Raw genomic sequence first — 20,991 nt, forward strand, 5'->3', positions numbered from 1 at the left:
CGGCTGTTTGCTGATGATGCTATGGTGTACGGGAAGGTGTCGTCGGTGAGTGACTGTAGGAGGATACAAGATGACTTGGACAGGATCTGTGATTGGTGTAAAGAATGGCAGCTAACTCTAAATATAGATAAATGTAAATTAATGCAGATGAATAGGAAACAGAATCCCGTAATTTTTGAATACGCCATTAGTAGTGTAGCGCTTGACACAATCACGTCGATTAAATATTTGGGCGTAACTTTGCAGAGCGATATGAAGTGGGACAAGCATGCAATGGCAGTTGTGGGGAAGGCGGATAGTCGTCTTCGGGTCATTAATAGAATTTTGGGAAGATGTGGTTCATCTGTAAAGGAGACCGCTTATAAAACACTAATACGACCTATTCTTGTGTACTGCTCGAGCGTTTGGGATTCCTATCAGGTCGGATTGAGGGAGGACATAGAAGCAATTCAGAGGCGGGCTGCTAGATTTGTTATTGGTAGGTTTGATCATCACGCGAGTGTTACGGAAATGCTTCCGGAACTCGGGTGGGAGTCTCTGGAGGAAAGGAGGCGTTCTTTTCGTGAATCGCTACTGAGGAAGTTTAGAGAACCAGCATTTGAGGCTGACTGCAGTACAATTTTACTGCCGCCAACTTACATTTCGCGGAAAGACCACAAAGATAAGATAAGAGAGATTAGGGCTCGTACAGAGGCATATAGGCAGTCATTTGTCCCTCGTTCTGTTTGGGAGTGGAACAGGGAGGGAAGATGCTAGTTGTGGTACGAGGTAGATGTAGATGTAGATGTAGATGAATTCCTCAGTACATCGGGCTGTCCAGATGGAAACCCAATCCTGTAGCGAAGCGGGACCACTTTATACAAATATGTAGTGAATCGGCGGCCTTGGTGGTTGCAGAAGAGCAGGAAGCCGCGGGCGGTGCAGGCGGGAACGGCAGCGTGGTGTCGGGGAGTTCGAACCAGCAGCAGCAGGACTGGAGCCTGGTGTGGGAGTGCTTCGACAGCCCGCACACGCTGCTCGCCACGGGCAACGGAGGGCTCTCCAAGGTGATGCAGGAGCTGGTGCGCAACGCGGTCGCCGAAATGCGCCGCTACTACAGCCGCAAGGTGGTCGACGTGCTCATCAGAGTCACCAGGCACTCGCTCGACTGCCTGCGGAAGCGCTTCTACGTCGACCTGGAAGGAGGTGAGCCAACACTTACACTTCTGGTCTAAATTACTTTGGGATATTCGTTGTTGGTCGGTATAAATCCCAAGCACAACATGTTAGAACGAGTGACACGACACAGCTCAAAGTCACAAGTTTCCACAAATTTCTGACGGCTTACGCCCCAACACATGCAGAAACTTATCTAGAAATTTGGGGTCATTCATAAGTACGTCCAGGGTTTCAGAAGACTACTGTGGAAGAACTAAAAGACGTACAGTAAATAGATACATATCTGTGGATAGAGCATCGCTCCAAGCTTTTATCTTATATTACACAGGTGCTCAACATGGGCACCCTCTGTAACTTGGCAAACGCCAGCACTATAGTCGAACTCTTTTCATATACATCCCAATCCGTCACGGTCGATATAAGCGACCGCATTAATTAGATTTCCTTGCTGTATTCCAAATTAAATGGGGGCATGAACACACAGTCTCTGGCATAATCCAATAAGAACAAGCCACATATAGAATGAGATTTTTCACTCTGCAGCGGAGTGTGCGCTGATATGAAACTTCCTGGCAGATTAAAACTGTGTGCCGGACCGAGGCTCGAACTCGGGACCTTTAATCTGCCAGGAAGTTTCATATCAGCGCACACTCCGCTGCAGAGTGAAAATCTCATTCTGGAAACATCCCCCAGGCTGTGGCTAAGCCATCTCTCCGCAATATCCTCTCTTTCAGGAGTGCTGGTTCTGCAAGGTTCGCAGGAGAGCTTCTGTAAAGTTTGGAAGGTAGGAGACGAGGAACTGGCAGAAGTAAAGCTGTGAGGACGGCGCGTGAGTCGTGCTTGGGTAGCTCAGTTGGTAGAGCACTTGCCCGCGAAAGGCAAAGGTCCCGAGTTCGAGTCTCCGTCCGGCACACAGTTTTAATCTGTCAGGAACGTTCAAACCACATATAGTTAAGTCTGGTGTCCCTGGGAGCCATTGAAAAAGAGGAGAATGGTGATGAGACGCATGTAATTTCGCACTGACGCATTTCGGCATTTAGGTAACCACGAACGCCTGAAAGAAAGCGTCGTAGGGGACATAATCTTGCAAAATGAAATCTGCGCCATCTTGCTGTAGTTTATGTATAAACCATTGCTGCAGCATGTCCAGCTACATAAAACCAGTCAAAGTTTTTTCTCCAAATATACCTCGACACAAGTCCGCCGGGGACCAGGCGCTCCTTCCCAATCCAGAAAGCCTTGCGTTAGACCGCATGGCTAACCGGGCGGGCAGACTATACATTACACCAATAGTTTATCATGTGCATTTATCTGTCACAATATCCCCTGACTGCTCGACATTTAACCTCTTTAGAGGATTCGTGGGATCAGAGTATGTTGTGCTGCTATCCATATGTGTTTATATACACATATCAAAATATGTTTGCAACAACACTTTATTTCGAAATTCATGGTACAGAAAATAAAAATTGGCTCTGAGGCATGCGTATAAGAGTATTCACTCGCAATGTGTCCCTATCACCAAATCAAAACAAGAAACAGTATTGTGTTGGCGATGCTGTCCCTCTATTGGTTGCAGAATCCCGTTTATGTACTTTAGAGGAGCGAGATTGCACTCAACAACCACGAGTGGTGTACCGTGCCCCCATGTAATGCACTGCAGAACAACACTCTACCACCATCTAGTTGCGCATGTGACTCACAATCTTGGAGGTGTTCGATATTTGCGGGTTGTCTCTCTAAACATATTATATGCGATTATCAGGATACGAACAGATGAGTTTCGTCCGTAAACAACACCCGTCCAATCGGCGTGCATTCGGCATGATTTCTTGCTCATTTGTAATGAAGTCCGTGGTGTGATGTAAGACGCGTTTCTCGCCATGGTCGTCGTGAATAATGATTCACGTCATTCAATCGTCTCCTAACGGTTTTATGTGATACATGACGTCCTGTAGCCTCTTCTAACGCCGAATTCAGTTCTTGAATACTCATCCAACCGTTCCTTTGACTCGAAAGTCGTATATATCGATCATCATGTATTCCAGTCGAACGTGAGCGGCCGATGCGGTTTAAGTCCTCAACTCTACCTGTAAACTGGAACCGATTCCATATTCGCACTACATTACTTCGACTACGGTGCACACATCGAGCAAATTCGCTGGTTGACAAGTCTTCTCTGCGTAACGTGATGACGCGGACCCAATCACTGATCGTACCTGTCCTTCGTGACGTGATTGATGTTCACTCTATTGTTCCACAGACGTCTCTAATTCATCCCTACTGATTCTTTACTTTCAACTTAAGTACTGCAGTCCATTATAGTGCGGCATTTAACCCGTAGGTAGCGCTAATGGTTACCGTGAGCATGTTTACAAAAACTTCAGAGGTGACCTTCCGATCGGTACAGGAACGGTCACAATAGCAGCACACCTGCACCACATGTCGGAGTGAGGCAACACTTTTGTTGATGTGTGTAACATCCATTCTTTATGTATTATCTTCAATACCCAATGATATTTTTATTGGCTAATGACTTGTTTCAGGACTTCTAGACTATTTTGTTCATGTAAACATGTATTTAAATTAACGTCCCCCGCCACGTTTATTACGTCTGTACGCGAAGAATAATCTCAGTAACTAGTATAGGGATTTTGTACGGGTTTCAATAATAGATAGGTTGATTTACGAGGAAGGTTTGTGTACATAAATTACTACCGAAACCAGCAAAGCTTCGTAGTTGCCAAATATGTATGGAAGCTGGATCATGTCCTAAACTCCTTCAACCCCCTTCTCTCTCCCCATCTCCCCTCCCTCATTCTATGTCCATCTCCTCCTCCTCCCCCACCTCCCACTCTGTGCATCACCTCCTCCCTCCTCTCTCCGCCCAGCCCTCCTCCCCGCCTCTCTACGTCCAATACCTTTCCCGCCCTCCAGTCGCTCTGTCTTCTTATCGAATGTATGAATTCTCCGCCCTGCGAACTTCCCGTCCCACTAGAAATCTGCGAACTCTCCTCCTCGTACCTGTGTCCATTGTGTCCCGTCCTACCTGCAGCCGCACCGTCCTAATAACGTTGCTCTACCTGTTCTCTGGACTCGGCCGAACTCCTCCCGCACAGTCCCGTCTGCCTGTTAGTATCGCTCTAGTCTTCGTAGACTTCACATCCTGCCACTTGGATATTACCATCTCAGTAGTTATGATATGGAAGTTTCAACGACACTTCGTGGTAAGCCTAGTTGCCACTATGAAGGTTATTCTTACACAGTGAAGAAAACGAAGGAAGATGGGACTGTGATTTGGCGCTGTTCAAAACAGAAAGAGAAGAATTGCCGAGGAAATCTTAAAACCAAGGATTCTACAGTGCTCTTTTCGCACGAGCATCAATATGTAGCTTCGGATGACGCAAGGTTGGAAGTACAGAGGACTCTGAACCAGGCAAAGAAGAGGGCACGAGAGGAAAATACGTCTATTTCCAAAATATATTCAGAGGAGCTAGGTAGCTTGCATAATCGAGGGTTCGACTTTGTGACAGAAATGCCAGAGCAACGAACACGGAGAGGACGTTGTACAAGCAAAGGGCAAAGTCGCACCGTAGTGAGAGGGATCCAAAGACAAGAGAAGAGACTGAACTTAATGCAGAACTATTGACTGTGAATTATGGCAGCAGTTTCCTGTTAAGCGACAATAAATCAGGAGACAGGATAATAGTTTTTTGTGGAAGAGCAGGGAGAGAGGCTTTAAGAAGTAAATGAGACTTTTTTATGAGTGGTACGTTTAAGTTCTGTAGCAAACAGTTTTCACAGATATATGCAATTCATGCAGATTTTGGAAGTAATAAAAATGAGACTAATATCTACCCAGTTACATTTTCATTATTACCAAATAAAAGGAAAGAGACATATATCCGACTTTTCAGAAATGTGCTGGAAAATATTCCAGAATGGAACCCAGCAAGTGTGGCTGTAGATTTTGAGTCAGCAGCGATTTCTGAAATTATATATAAGCTACTAACTTCCTCTGTGCATAGATGCTATTTCTACATGAGATAGTCTCTCTGGAGGAAAGTACAGGGTCTTGGACTCAGTCACGAACATAAAGAAAATGAAGAAGTGAGACAACAAATTCGCATGTGTGTTGCGCTGGCGTTTCTATGGCCTGAAGATGTATGTGATGGCTGGCTGGAGATACATTCACCAGCACCGGATGTTCCTAGGCTTTCTGACATTTTCGACTCTTGTAGAGAGATGGTTGGAAAACGAAGAAAACCCTATCAGCTTTTGGAGCTCCTACAAACAGCTCCATCGAACAACTAACTCCGTAGAGGGCTGGCATAACAAAATTAAAAATATGCTTTCCAAACCAAATCCTAAAATTAGTAATGTGCTTACTTGCATTAAAATAGAAGCAGTAGATTCAGCGTGCGCGTTAATGAGAACAGGGCTGAGTTGGAAGGTACAGGGTGTTTCAAAAATGACCGGTATATTTGAAATGGCAATAAAAACTAAACGAGCAGCGATAGAAATACACCGTTTGTTGCAATATGCTTGGGACAACAGTACATTTTCAGGCGGACAAACTTTCGAAATTACAGTAGTTACAATTTTCAACAACAGATGGCGCTGCGAGTGATGTGAACGATATAGAAGACAACGCAGTCTGTGGGTGCGCCATTCTGTACGTCGTTTTTCTGCTCTAAGCGTGTGCTGTTCACAACGTGCAAGTGTGCTGTAGACAACATGGTTTATTCCTTAGAACATAGGATTTTTCTGGTGTTGGAATTCCACCGCCTAGAACACAGTGTTGTTGCAACAAGACGAAGTTTTCAACGGAGGTTTAATGTAACCAAAGGACCGAAAAGCGATACAATAAAGGATCTGTTTGAAAAATTTCAACGGACTGGGAACGTGACGGATGAACGTGCTGGAAAGGTAGGGCGACCGCGTACGGCAACCACAGAGGGCAACGCGCAGCTAGTGCAGCAGGTGATCCAACAGCGGCCTCGGGTTTCCGTTCGCCGTGTTGCAGCTGCGGTCCAAATGACGCCAACGTCCACGTATCGTCTCATGCGCCAGAGTTTACACCTCTATCCATACAAAATTCAAACGCGGCAACCCCTCAGCACCACTACCATTGCTGCACGAGAGACATTCGCTAACGATATAGTGCACAGGATTGATGACGGCGATATGCGTGTGGGCAGCATTTGGTTTACTGGCGAAGCTTATTTTTACCTGGACGGCTTCGTCAATAAACAGAACTGGCGCATATGGGGAACCGAAAAGCCCCATGTTGCAGTCCCATCGTCCCTGCATCCTCAAAAAGTACTGGTCTGGGCCGCCATTTCTTCCAAAGGAATCATTGGCCCATTTTTCAGATCCGAAACGATTACTGCATCACGCTATCTGGACATTATTCGTGAATTTGTGGCGGTACAAACTGCCTTAGACGACACTGCGAACACCTCGTGGTTTATGCAAGATGGTGCCCGGCCACATCGCACGGCCGACGTCTTTAATTTCCTGAATGAATATTTCGATGATCGTGTGATTACTTTGGGCTATCCGAAACGTACAGGAGGCGGCGTGGATTGGCCTCCCTATTCGCCAGACTTCTTTCTGTGGGGACACTTGAAAGACCAGGTGTACCGCCAGAATCCAGAAACAATTGAACAGCTGAAGCAGTACATCTCATCTGCATGTGAAGCCATTCCGCCAGACACGTTGTCAAAGGTTTCGGGTAATTTCATTCAGAGACTACGCCCTATTATTGCTACGCGTGGTGGATATGTGGAAAATATCGTACTATAGAGTTTCCCAGACCGCAGCGCCATCTGTTGTAGAAAATTGTAACTACTGTAATTTCGAAAGTTTGTCTGCCTGAAAATGTACTGTTGTCCCAGCATATTGCAACAAACGGTGTATTTCTATCGCTGCTCGTTTAGTTTTTATTGCCGTTTCAAATATACCGGTCATTTTTGAAACACCCTGTAAAAGAAAGAAAACAGTGTACATAAACGGGATGAAAGACTGGAGAAAAATATTGAAATAGTACGAGGAGGATGGTGAGATAAGTGCTTGCTTTGTTTAACGTTGTTACGAAAAACCTCGAAAAGTTCTTGACCGACCTGCTTCACATTTCTACACGATTCTTAAATGAACGTTCGGACAGACGTAGGCTACGTGTATTCACATAAATTGACTAGCACTTGGATGGAATCTGCCGAGCGCTGCTGGCAAGCAGAGTGCACTCATCCCTCGTGACGCCAATTGAGGAGCTACTTGACTCAGAAGTAGCGGCTTCCGGTGCGAACACATGTGCCTCCATTTTCGCCTCTAATGACGCCTATAGGCTGAAGGTGACACTGCGGTCGATGAAGGTGACACTGTGGTCGAACGGTAGCGTTTGGCGTTCAGAGGCGTGTTCGTTCGGAATTTAGCTTTTCAGTACATAAATATCTATGTAATATATCAAGGGCAAACGGTCTTACAAAAAATTTCGAAACGTTCTTGAGCAATTTAAGTCAAATTTTTACACGATACTCGATACTGTAATGAACGTTCCGAAGGACGTAGGCTATATATTTTTAATAATTATAACACGTAAATACGTATGTAATATATAAAGGAGAAACGTTCTTACCAATAATCTCGAAACGTTCTTGACCAATTAACTTCAAATTCTTATACAATACTCCAACGAACATTTGGACAGAAAACGGCTGTACATTTTTTAAATGTATGTAATATACAAATATATATTTAATATAAAAGGGGAATATTGTTAGCAGAAATTTCAAAAAGTTCTTCACCGATTAAAACCGACTGTGAAATATAAAATGCAGTGCTGTACTGTGAAAACATGCGGTTTTGATTCCTTGTTCGTAGTCAATTTCAACTATGATACGAGCGCATCTAAAACATTCGGCAAATTGCTTATCCCATCTATATTGTTTCTCCTTGTATATATATTTTTTCAAACAAAAATAGTATACACAACAATGTACTGTTTTGTTTTCTTCCTCGCCATCGGTTTTACAGGAAACAGAGAAGACATATTTACGGCTTATTGGCTATGATTAGAATACTACTACGGAGTCTCATTAGTACGAAACTTCGTAATTCTGCCCACTCACAGACTAAAAGTATGTGAAATACTGTCACTAAAGTTACTATCTTCACAGATTCAGCAGCTGGAAAGGCGTCTCTCAAACCCCGCATGCCAATAATCCTAACCAATTTACTCATTCATTTTAAGCGATTTCAATTCCAAATCAGGATTTCGTTTGTTATAACAATAAATAAGTCTCAAGGTCAGATAGAGGGTAAAAAGGGTGTCGTGTATTCTCCTCCCTGTGAAATTTTCCGCCCTGTGAAATTTCCGCCCAGAAAAGCTCGAGGAAGGACCCACTGATCCCCCGTGTACTCTCAGCCCTGTGAATTTTCCGCCCTGTAAAATTTCCGCCCAGAAAAGTTCCAGGAAGGGCCCTCTAATCCCCTGGAGACGCGAGCTAGCATGCTCAAGCCGTACGGTACTAGCCATACTATATGTTGCATGTAACAATTTCATTATTATTAGTTCTGATATGTATATGTTTTTACGTAGAGAGTTCTTACTGATTAAAAGTAAAAAATAATGATTCTATTAATTTGGTTTAGAAAACATACACAGCGACGTTGCCCAAGTGGAGCACAAAATAAGTAAATAAATGAATAAACAAGTAAATTGCGGTCTGGCCTATGAAGGGCCATTTGTTGGCTGGTTCAATGCTGAAATTTGTTACGCTTACATCAGAGAAGCACTCGACCCAAAGGACATAAAAGTACGTGCAAAAATATTATAGTTCAAGAGTGCATTTGTAGATGATCAAAAAATTTACGAGACTAACAAAAACTAGGAACTTATTAAGGAGGTGGTTCTTGATAAAACTAAAGGACTTAAAGAAAACTTAGAAAATCTTGCACATAACTGTCATGTAAAAGGAGACAGTGTATTAGCTGAAGAAAGAGTAGATCAAGAAGAATCCAATGAAAGTAGTAGTAATATTTTCTTTTCTGACATCTGCCAGTGAGCTTTGACTGTCTTGGAAATCCAACAGTTGAATCATCAAAAATTAAGTGTCAAAAAATTTTAAAACAAACATTGCTCATTCGTTATTGTTTAACAGACAATGAGATAAAAAAAGCGTTAACTAACAGTTAACGTCTGACTCCTCCTATATTAGACACAGCGTAAGAATGTTTTTAGAACTGGGATGGCACATTCAACTAAAAATCACAGTTTGTACTGTTCTTGTTGTAGTCTCTTTACCATAGCACGAGTTTGAACAACGCATATCAATTTGTTAAAAGTTTTCAAGCGTGGTTGAATTTTTAAACCTTAAAACCTTATGAACAAGTCTTAACTGTAAACAGAAATACCTTACCCAGACAGCACCTAAAACGTAAGAACTGTCCTATCGAAATCAGTAAATAAATAAATGATTTTGTGAGGATGGTAATTGGTGAGACGACAGAAGTCCGCCTTGGGTTCCAAAATACCACCGTGTAAGCGTCAGTTTGAAGCAGAACGAAATATTCGACGTGTGGGTAACAAAATAGGAAATTAATACAGTTCTGTGTGAGCTCTAAACTGATCACGGCAAATATCGCCAAGTCATTCAATAACTTAATATTTAAATATCTCAGGGGTCTCATCTTTTCATCAATAGTGCACGTCTTTCTAAAGTGAATGGGAACTCACAAAAAGCAAGTTTACATTCCAAAGATATGCTTAATTTTAGCTCAGTATATGATCATTCATCATTACAACCTAGAGAAAACCAATTTTGCGTTTGGTGTTTCATGTCACGTCCACAGTTGTGGTCATTAGAGATTTCGCTCGGATTGTTGGTTACGGAAGAGGCGGAGGTGGGGGTGGGGTGGGGTGGGGGGGAAGCTACCATGACCTCTTTAAGGAACCTTCACAGCATTTGCTTAAACAAGGAAAACCAAATACAGTAGACTATGGACGGCCAGATGATTGGCGAGCCCTGGTTAGCCACTGCGCTAACCCCGCTTGGTACGATAAACAACAAATAGACAGTAGATAGAACAAAATAAGACTTCACAGAGACTTTAGAATATTTCAGTACGTAATGAAGATTCGGTTCTTTTACATCACCAGACAGCAGTCATTGTCAATATATATATTTTCATAAGAGTGCACTTATTAAATACACGGAAATATTAAGTGGTATTATGTTCACACATGAGTGAAGCTGGGACGGCGCCTATCCGTCGTTTCTAGGCCCCCGGTTAACATACAATACAATACAATGGTTAGTCCAACTTTCGTTATTTTTGAGAACCGTTTTAATAAATTCATCAAACAATTACAAATTAGAGTATAAAGTTAACTAAGTATTCTGCCTTTGTCATCCTTTACTTGTATATCGTTAGTAGCATTTAGCCTGGAATAGTTGACTCTGTCGTCCGCAGCTCGTGGTCGTGCGGTAGTGTTCTCGCTTCCCACGCCCGGGTTCCCGGGTTCGATTCCCGGCGGGGTCAGGGATTTTCTCTGCCTCGTGATGACTGGGTGTTGTGTGATGTCCTTAGGATAGTTAGGTTTAAGTAGTTCTAAGTTCTAGGGGACTGATGACCATAGATGTTAAGTCCCATAGTGCTCAGAGCCATTTGAACCATTTGAAGTTGACTCTGTCCAGAGGAAATCCATCGAAACATTAGTACGCTAGCATGTAGCTGGGATTACTCTGTGACTAGTCATCTTCTGAACAGAAGTCATCCCCAGTAGAAAAGTCTGTTGCGAACCTGCCTAGAAGCTATTCGTCATTGTCATACTAGTGTTTCAATGGATTCGAGAAAGAATGCTGGTCGGTTTGACGGCAGGCCAACCAGAGCAGAAGCCAGTTTTCCTGCTGAACGCAACGCTGATGATCCCCAAGGTGGTGGTACGGCCCAGCCTCGAAGACGTTCAGGACGCTCTCGCCACGGCCGGCAAGAACATCTCCAGCGTCGCGAAGGGCGTCGGCCAGTGGACTGGTGGTCAGAGCCAACAGGTGAAGCATAGCACAGCGTAGTCTTTGCTGCTGTCAGGCTTTGCTGCTTTCTAATCAGTAATGATCCACTGCTGTTTCGTAGAGATCCATAAATCTTTCGAGTGAGTTAGAGGCTGCCATAACATACGAAAACTCCTTAGCATATTCCCAAGCAAAGATGATCACATCTGTTTACAGTAGCATGAAGAAAATTTGTAGGCTTGGCAATGAAAGACGGTGTTCCTTGCTTTCAACCTGTATTTTTTATGTAGACGCTTTTCGCTTAAACGCAATCTGTCCAACGTTTTTCCATTGAGGATATTCTCTTCCTGAAATGCGGCTCTGAATGATCTCGAAGATACCATTTTATGGCTGCTGTAACCCCTTCACTGTTACCAGCCATAAATTTTTTAGAGCTGGGACTTGGTCAGAAGTTGCCAAATCTGCTGAGTAGGGTGAATGCTCTACCGTTTCATAGTTAAAATATGCCAGTTTTCCAACAAACTAAACACGTTTATGATCAGGTACATTACCCTACTGAAAGATGAGTTTTTTCCTTTGCTTTGAAGATCTCTTCGTAAATTTTGTTTCATCTGCTGAGTCCATAAGACTTAGAATTCGCCATCTGAAATGTAACCAATAAGAAGAATCCCATCTGCATCTCAAAAATCACTTGCCATACTCTTTTCGTAAGATGAAATGGACTTGCGATTTTGAGGTGCAGGACCATCGCCTTAGCCGGCCGGAGTGGCCGAGCGGTTCTAGGCGCTCCAGTCTGGAACCGCGCGACCGCTACGGTCGCAGGTTCGAATCCTGCCTCGGGCATGGATGTGTGTGATGTCCTTAGTTTAGTTAGGTTTAAGTAGTTCTAAGTTCTAGGGGACTGATGACCTTAGAAGTTAAGTCCCATAGTGCTCAGAGCGATTTGAACCTTTTTTTTTTTTTTGAACAAATGTTCCCTTTTATCCATTTCAACGAGACATAATACAACAAGACTACCTTGAAAAGCTGCATAAAGAGAATTACTACACAGTTCAAGATACATTTCACTTCCGTTATCGTGCAACAAATACCAATATAATAGGAAGAAATTTTTCTGTGATCAACTTCATCTCTATGTCAGGCAGAGAAGCTTTCTCCACTCCCACGGAAACATTTTTCCTCTTTTTTTTTACGCTTACGCATTATTATAAATACGCATTTTTAGTAGTTGCAAAGACATGTTTTATATACCTTTAATAACTACAAAATCGAGCGGTTCTAGGCGCTTCAGTCTGGAACCGCGTGGCCGCTACGGTCGCAGGTTCGAATCCTGCCTCGGGCATGGATGTGTGTGATGTCCTTAGGTTAGTTAGGTTTAAGTAGTTCTAAGTTCTAGGGAACTGATGACCCCAGAAGTTAAGTCCCATAGTGCTCAGAGCCATTTGAACCATAACTACAAAACAACTGCAGACGCTGTGACCACATTCACGAAAAATTAGCATTATTATTGATCATCTTCTTTTTCCCACTAATAACGTTTGTCTCGTAAATATTAGCTCATGGCCAGACTTACGCATTATTATTTGCCGCTTACGTCCCATACGGTGACGGGTGACTGAGGAATCCTGTTTCTGTGACCGGAAGGGGGAACACCACGGAGGGATAGTTGATTTCTCGATCTACTGCTTGTTGTCTTGCACCTCTAGAGACTTCTCCTTCCAGCTCAACAGTGAGTTTACAGCCTGTAGGAGACTGCAACATTTTGCTCATATTTCTTTATTTTAGTGTACCCTGGTAGTCAGCAGAAGATACTCTTTACCACATTGTTGAAGTAAGAGGAGAGTGCCCCAGACATTTTTGTCATTTTTTCCCAAGGGTACATGAAACTGAAGTGCCTGAAGAGTCCAATGTAAAAATCATCTACTTCAGAGCGCATACAACGCCGCATAATTTTCTGTGAACATATCTAGCAAGTGCGTCAATAGACACAGTCAGGGAGAAGTATAGAGAACCCAAAGAAACCTTGTTTTCACGTGCCTGTGTAAACAATCGTAAAGTGATGGAGTCCTTCTAAAATATTATCAAAGAAATATCGAAGAATCACATCTACCTATCAGGATAGCCGAGAGCGTCGGCCGGCACGGTAGCTCAGCGTGTTCGGTCAGAGGGTTAGCTGCCCTCTGTAATAAAAAACTGAGTACACCGACCAACAACGAACTGAAACGGATGTCTTATGGCGTCCGCCCCGAGCCAATGCAACGAACGAAAGCGATTAATTTGAGATTAAAATAAAAAAAGGAGCGCTAATGCGCTGCTTCCTGGACTGGGGTAGGCGCGCCGGCCCCGGTTCGAATCTGCCTGGCGGATTAACGACGAGGGCCGGCATCCCAGCCAGCCTGAATGTTGTTTTAGGCGGCTTTCCATATCCCGCTAGGTGAATATCGACCTGGTCCCCACGTTCTGCCTCAGTTACACGACTCGCAGACATTTGCTACACATTCGCACTATTTCATGGCTTTCACTAGACGCAGAAAATCTAAGAATCACATCTGGAGTGCTTTCTTTTCAGATTAAAAACATCTCTGGCCCTCAATAAAACTCAAGATGGTGGTTTACTCCCTCCATGGAGTAAAACAGTGATGTTCGCTATACCTATTCCTAAAATACAGCTCTTTGCTCGGAAAATGCATTTTACTGTTCATCTTTTGCTTCTAGAGTTTCGCTTGAGAGAAGTCTTACAACCCCATATTTTAAAATAATCCTTAAACAATTACATAGGTAAGAAACAATTATTAACGTGTCTGCATAGCTGGACACCACCCTGGAAATGATCTTATTTTGCAGACACATCTTAAGGCGTATCTGTGATTGGCATGGTTTTAACTGAATCTATAAAACACAAGTCTGATTTTTATCGCTCTTTATTAGAAGAATAAATAATTAGTATCATTGACTTGACTTGTAAGGAAACGCTGTCTTCTATAATTATTAATTTGACCTTATTGTGAACACAACGAAATACTGAGGAAAGATGAATTCGATTATAGTTGTTTTATGAGTCACAGAGCAAGTAACTTATTTCTAGCACTTAGCAGATATCATATCTGTGTAAAAAAACAACAGACAGAACGATTCTTAGTGTTATCTACATAAGTTATAATTTGGAAAACTATAATTATAAGAAGGATTCAGATTTTTACGCAAGGAAAAAATCGTTTAAACGATAATTATTCACAGCAGACAGCCATCAGACACAGTATAAACAGAAGAAATCTTGCACCCTATCAGAGGAGTACAACGATCAGAAACATGTATGAATGTCGCGTTTCATTGTTTGAGGGCAGCGTACACTAAACGACAAAGACCTAGCTTTCATATTTGCTATTTTACAAACTGACTTTGGGCACACTATTTTCAGCTACTGACATAGGACGCTGTTTCTGTTCTAACTTAGCATGACTGTATGTAACGACTGTCTGTGTTGCAGAATATTACGTCTATACTATGCGATTTTTAAGGGACACAATAGAAGAAATAAGCGGGAAACAGACATAGTAGAGAATCTGTGGCTCTGAAATTTCCACTGAAGTGTCAGCAACAGAGTGGGATAGAAATTACACTTCTTTAAATAGTTTGCAATAGAAATCCTCAATATGAAGCAAAAGGTCTTCAAGGAAAATTTCAATAGTGGTAATTCCCATTGAGATGTTTCGTTTGTAGAAAATTCAATAGCAACTTCTGTCAATAAACTGCAAAAATCAGAAACAGGGGCTGCAAATTCAGAACAAAACGAAGTTACCTGTAGCTAGTTCTTGTCTCCCGTCGTTAGTAAAACTGCTTGAAAGTATTTCTTCTTCTGCTGCTAGCTGCTCTGTACTAAATACTTAGCTGCATGATGGCGTGCCTAATTGATAGTATACATTAATTTTTTTTTCTTTCTCTGATGCATTCATTGTTGAATACTGAAAGAATTTTTGATAATTTCGTTCTTGAGGTTCTTCTGTATCTTGACGTTTTGTGTCTTTCGACTCTTAAGCTATCTTTCTCTTGCTTGCCACAGCATTCTGGGGTGAACTACTCATATGACCATATTTCAACAGCTGACACAATCCTGCTTGCCACTTGCACTTCCTCTCTCAATGATAATTATTGCTCTCGGCTAAATATGTAGCTGCATGACTGTGTGCCTGCTCAGTAGCATGAATTTGAAGATATTTTTTCTCAGATGAAACCATTATTGAATACTGTGAGAATTTTTTATTATTCCGTTCTTGAAGTGCATCTATATTCAGACATTTTCTGTCTTTCCAGTCTTAAGCTATCTTTTTTCTTGCTTTCCTCAGAATTACCTTTACAGTATACAACAGCATATCGAGGCCAGTCACGACCATATACGCTGACACGGTCTTTTATGTATCGAATTAATAATCTGCAAATGTAACAGTCCTCTCTCAGGGCAGTAAATAATGTATAGTTCACGTTTAATTTTCCTTGCAAGATACTTTCTTTTTACATTTATTTTAATCTTCCAGCCTATTAACCAATCCAAAATCAATGTTGTCTAATTGAGAAAACTGTTTGTACATTATTCAATGCTTATAGAGTCATTTACTGTACTTTGCTATGCGAATATTCTTTCTTTTTACCTAAACGATCCAAACATAGGACGAATATTCTGCTTTCAACTGCGCTTTCAAATAAATGTTGAGGCTCTATATCATGGCTAATTATATATACTAAACGGCTCATAAATTAATATTGCCGTGGTCTGAGCTCTGCTGCATGATAAGTCTAAGTAACACAAGAGACAAAGCGTCCCTGTATTCATTGCAAATGTATTTCTCAGTAAGGATTAGTACTGAAAAATGCTTACATTCACTATGTGATCAAAAGTATCCGGACACCCCCAAAAACATATGTTTCTCATATTAGATACATTGTGCTACCACCTACTGCCAGGTACTCTATATCAGCGACCTCAGTAGTCATTAGACATTGTGAGAGAGCAGAATCGGGCGCTCCGCGGAACTCAACGGACTTCGAACGTGGTCAGGTCATTCGGCGTCACTTGTATCATACGTCTGTACGCGAGATTTCCACACTTCTAAACATCCGTAGGACCACTGTTTCCGATGTGATAGTGAAGAGTAAATGTGAAGGGACACGTACAGCACAAAAGCGCGCAGGCCGAACTCGTCTGTTGACTGACAGAGAGCGCCGACAGTTGAAGAGGGTCGTAATGTGCAATAAGCAGACAGCTATCCAGACCATCGCACAGGAATTCAAACTGCATCAGGATCCACTGCAAGTACTATGACAGTTAGGCGGGAGGTGAGAATAGTTGGATTTCATGGTCGAGCGGCTGCTGATAAGCCACACATCACGCTGGTAAATGCCAAACGACGCCTCGCTTGGTGTAAGGAGCGTAAACATTGGACGATTGAACGGTGGAAAAACTTTGTGTGGAGTGACGAATCACGGTACACAATGTGGCGATCCGATGGCAGGGTGTGGGTATGGCGAATGTCAGGGGAACGTCATCTGCCAGCGTGTGTAATGCCAACAGTAAAATTCGGAGGCGGTGGTGTTATGGTGCGCTTGTGATTTTCCTGGATGGGGTTTGCACTATCACAGCACTAGCCTACATTGATGTTTGAAGCACCTTCTTTTTCCCAATATTGAAGAGCAATTCTGGGATGGCGACTGCATCTTTCAACACGATCGAGCACCTGTTCGTAATGCACGGCCTGTGGTGGAGTGGTTACACGACAATAACATCCCTGTAATGAATTAGCCTGCACAGAGTCCTGACCTGAACCCTATAAAACACCTTTGGGATGTTTTGGAACGGCAACTTCGTGTTAGGCTTTACCAACCGACATCGATACCTCTCCTTAGTGCAGCACTCTGTGAAGGATGGGCTGCCATTCCCCTAGAAACCTTCCAGCACCTGATTTAACATCTGCCTGCGAGAGTGGAAGCTGTCATCAAGGCTAAGGGTGGTCCAGCACCGTACTGAATTCCAGCTTTACCGAGGCAGGGCGCGACGAACTTGTAAGTCATTTTGTCAGATGTCCGGATACTTTTGATCACACAGTATATGGGTGGTTTTATTGCGCACGAATTTAACGACTTTTTTTACTGCTGTTGTGTAACGTAAAAGTAATTCTGAATGCAATTACAGCTTGAAAATCGTGTCCACCACGCCTCTGAACTAATAAACGCTCCATACGAAAGGGAAAGCAATTTTAGATATGACCCAGACGAGAGTATTTTTCTCAAAATTTTAAATTTTTGTCCAAAATTACACTTTGGTTGAAATGGGCCTCGAAATTATGTTATATATTAAGCCACGATGTTATTGTTGCGTGTGTTACGGATTTCCTATGTTTTCTACACGGAAAATCAACTTCCTGCAAGACGTAACATACAGTGCCCTTCCTTGAAGTGGCCGGAGTAAGAAATGAAAACTGAAACACTTGTCAGTATTATTACAGTCACAACGTGCAAAGTAATCATAGAATTACTGCATCTGTTCAAAATCTGAGTCTTGTATGGTTCTGGGTTCAGCCCTTTAGATTAACCCTGACGATCAGGTTGATAAGAGTCGAACGTTGTTCCACCTGGCCCTTCAATCTGACGTGCTTAACGTGGCATACGTGGCGTAGCTGCATGATGGGAGGGAGGAAGTAACCTGTTTAACGCATTTCATCATTTGGCATAGATGTCGTTATGTGTCGATGAAAATAACTTTGAGATTGATGTTTCAATGAGTCGGGGATAGGGGTCAGCCGGCGGTAATCTTAATTCTTTATCGGTAGGTTGCCAGCTTTGTAGCTGCAGTCAGTGACATAATTCGCGAGACCCCTCGCCCTTTCGTTATGCTGAAGTGCACAGTTTTACTGACTGTTACGCAGCATAACAGACAAGGAGGCACTGTGCTATCAACATATTATCAACTCATAAGTGACCCTACTAGAGTAGTAAGACTTCTGTAGGCTACTGTAGACTATCATAAGTAAGCGTAGACGACGGTAACCTTGCTGAGTTAATATCATAACCTCGTTACCTCTATGTTACGTGTGTTGCATATCTAAGGCCCGTTACCTCATTTCGATCACTTTGTTTGTATATGCAATCGTTGTCTTACTAGATTCCAGCAGAAACCGGAAGCGGTGAAACGCCTAGAAATTAAGTAAAAATATATTAAGGGCTGTGTAACCTACAGAACATTTCTATTCCACATAGTTTCCATCCTGTCTGTTATTTAAAAATAAACAGTATTTATCGCAGCCGGCCGCGGTGGTCTAGCGGTTCTGGCGCTGCAGTCCGGAACCGCGGGACTGCTACGGTCGCAGGTTCGAATCCTGCCTCGGGCATGGGTGTGCATGTGTGATGTCCTTAGGTTAGTTAGGTTTAAGTAGTTCTAAGTTCTAGGGGACTTATGACCTAAGATGTTGAGTCCCATAGTGCTCAGAGCCATTATTATTATTTATCGCAAAATCCAAACTATCACTGTTTAGTTCAGGTTTTATTCGAAATCAGTTGATCTGTAACATGAAACAGGGAGATGTAGTAGCAAAGATTAAAACCGCAATACATATTTACGAAGTAGCTCTATAAAACATAATGTCCTCCATAAAGGGTAAAACTAAAAAGAACGCCAAACAAAAACGTATCAAACATTACCTCAGTATTTTGTCGAGCTTATACAAGACATGTTTCGTTTTTCACAACAACTTTCGCACTTATCGATAGTAATAGAAAACTTTGCCTTTGATCAAAATGGCCCGCATCTCGTGGTCGTGCGGTAGCGTTCGCGCTTCCCACGCCCGGGTTCCCGGGTTCGATTCCCGGCGGGGTCAGGGATTTTCTCTGCCTCGTGATGGCTGGGTGTTGTGTGCTGTCCTTAGGTTAGTTAGGTTTAAGTAGTTCTAAGTTCTAGGGGACTTATGACCACAGCAGTTGAGTCCCATAGTGCTCAGAGCCATTTGAATTTTTTTTATCAAAATGAAGATCCTTCTACCGAGTACAAAGAACACTAATAATACAGATACTTTTATGTTTGTTCACGAAAAGTGTACTTGCGACAAAAGTAATTGCTTTGGTTACATAAAAGAGCAGAAATCGCGATCAACTAATTTTTATTATTGGGAAAATGCAATTTATATTTTGTAATGATACAGAAAACAGAGCTGACTAACAATGAACGACGTGCCGTTCTAATTGTATGCAAAACAAAGAACAAACAGAAGTAGACAGCTCCAAGCTTCTCTCTGATACATTCATTTATGTTTCTGTCCCTACCAAAGCTACCAATATTACCGGTAATCCTAACATTTACCATGTCATTTATATACTGTACCAGAACTACCGAACCGTAGTTTTGGTACAGCGCAACTCTAATATCAACAAATGATCCGCTCCATATTGCCTAATCCAAATAGTTCACGCCCACAGATAAACTACGCGATGGACAGATTTCTAAAGTGGGCTGTTGGATTTTTTCAGGTGGCGGTGGCACCATCGGCAGGAACAGTGACGTGCGCGTATTGAAGTTTGGCAAGTCGCAAACTGTGCGCATACTGAGAACATGTAATGTCAGTTAAAAACTTGGAGGGATGCTCTATCCACTGATATGCGTCCACTTTCTGTATATATCTCGCAGTTTTCGCACAGTCGTTTCTGAAACCCCATAGGTACTTATGAATACCCTGTATTTTCTCATTGCGTCAGATGCCCGTGAAAAATCGACAAACGATGACCTGAGTACTGCTCCACCTCAGTCTGTCATTTTTCTACAAACTAAAAGTCTGTTGTTTTTCGTTAGGTCTTGAAAGACCATCGATGACAATAACCATTACTAAGAGCTACAGTTGCGCTCCACCGAAACTACGGTTCTGTCGTTTTGGTACAGTACATAAATGACATAGTAAATGCCGTAGTAAATAGTAGGATGACTGGTAGTGTTGGTAGCACTAACAGGAAAAGTAACATAAATGAATGTGTGAGAGAGGAATTGTGAGCAGAAGACTTCTCTTTGCTTTTTGTTTGCTGCCGGCCGGTGTGGCCGAGCGGTTATAGGCGCTTCAGTCTGGAACCATGCGACCGCTTCGGTCGTAGGTTCGAATCCTGCCTCGGGCATGGATGTGTGTGTTGTCCTTAGGTTAGTTAGGTTTAAGTAGTTCTAAGTTCTAGGGGACTGATGACCTCAGATGTTAAGTCCCATAGTGTTTGTTTTGCACATACTTAGAACCGCACATCAACCAATGCTAGTCAGTCGTGTATTTTATAACATTCAAGTGGCTCTGAGCAGTATTGAACTCAACATCCGAGGTCATCAGTCCCCTAGAACTTAGAACTACTTAAACCTAAATAGCCTAATGACATCACACACATCTATGCCAAAGGCAGGATTCGAACCTGCGACCTTAGCGGTCTACATCTACATCTACATTTATACTCCGCAAACCACCCAACGGTGTGTGGCGGAGGGCACTTTACGTGCCACTGTCATTATCTCCCTTTCCTGTTCCAGTCGCGTATGGTTCGCGGGAAGAACGACTGTCTGAAAGCCTCTGTGCGCGCTCTAATCTCTCTAATTTTACATTCGTGATCTCCTCGGGAGGTATAAGTAGGGGGAAGCAATATATTCGATACCTCATCCAGAAACGCACCCTCTCGAAACCTGGCGAGCAAGCCACACCGCGATGCAGAGCGCCTCTCTTGCAGAGTCTGCCACTTGAGTTTGTTAAACATCTCCGTAACGCTATCACGGTTACCAAATAACCCTGTGACGAAACGCGCCGCTCTTCTT

General features: G+C 42.7%; 1 protein-coding gene across 1 annotated transcript in view; it reads left to right on the forward strand.

The window, feature by feature from the left end:
• The window catches only part of LOC126184483 (dynein axonemal heavy chain 5), a 976,026-nt gene that overhangs the window by 329,389 nt on the left and 625,646 nt on the right, over nucleotides 1-20,991 (forward strand). The window contains exons 21-22 of the mRNA XM_049926874.1: nucleotides 901-1,208; nucleotides 11,061-11,213. Coding sequence (XP_049782831.1) covers nucleotides 901-1,208; nucleotides 11,061-11,213 — 461 coding nt within the window. The remainder of the gene's footprint in view (nucleotides 1-900; nucleotides 1,209-11,060; nucleotides 11,214-20,991) is intronic.

This window comes from Schistocerca cancellata, chromosome 4 (genome assembly GCF_023864275.1).
Source record: "Schistocerca cancellata isolate TAMUIC-IGC-003103 chromosome 4, iqSchCanc2.1, whole genome shotgun sequence".
NCBI classification, from domain to species: Eukaryota; Metazoa; Arthropoda; class Insecta; order Orthoptera; family Acrididae; genus Schistocerca; species Schistocerca cancellata.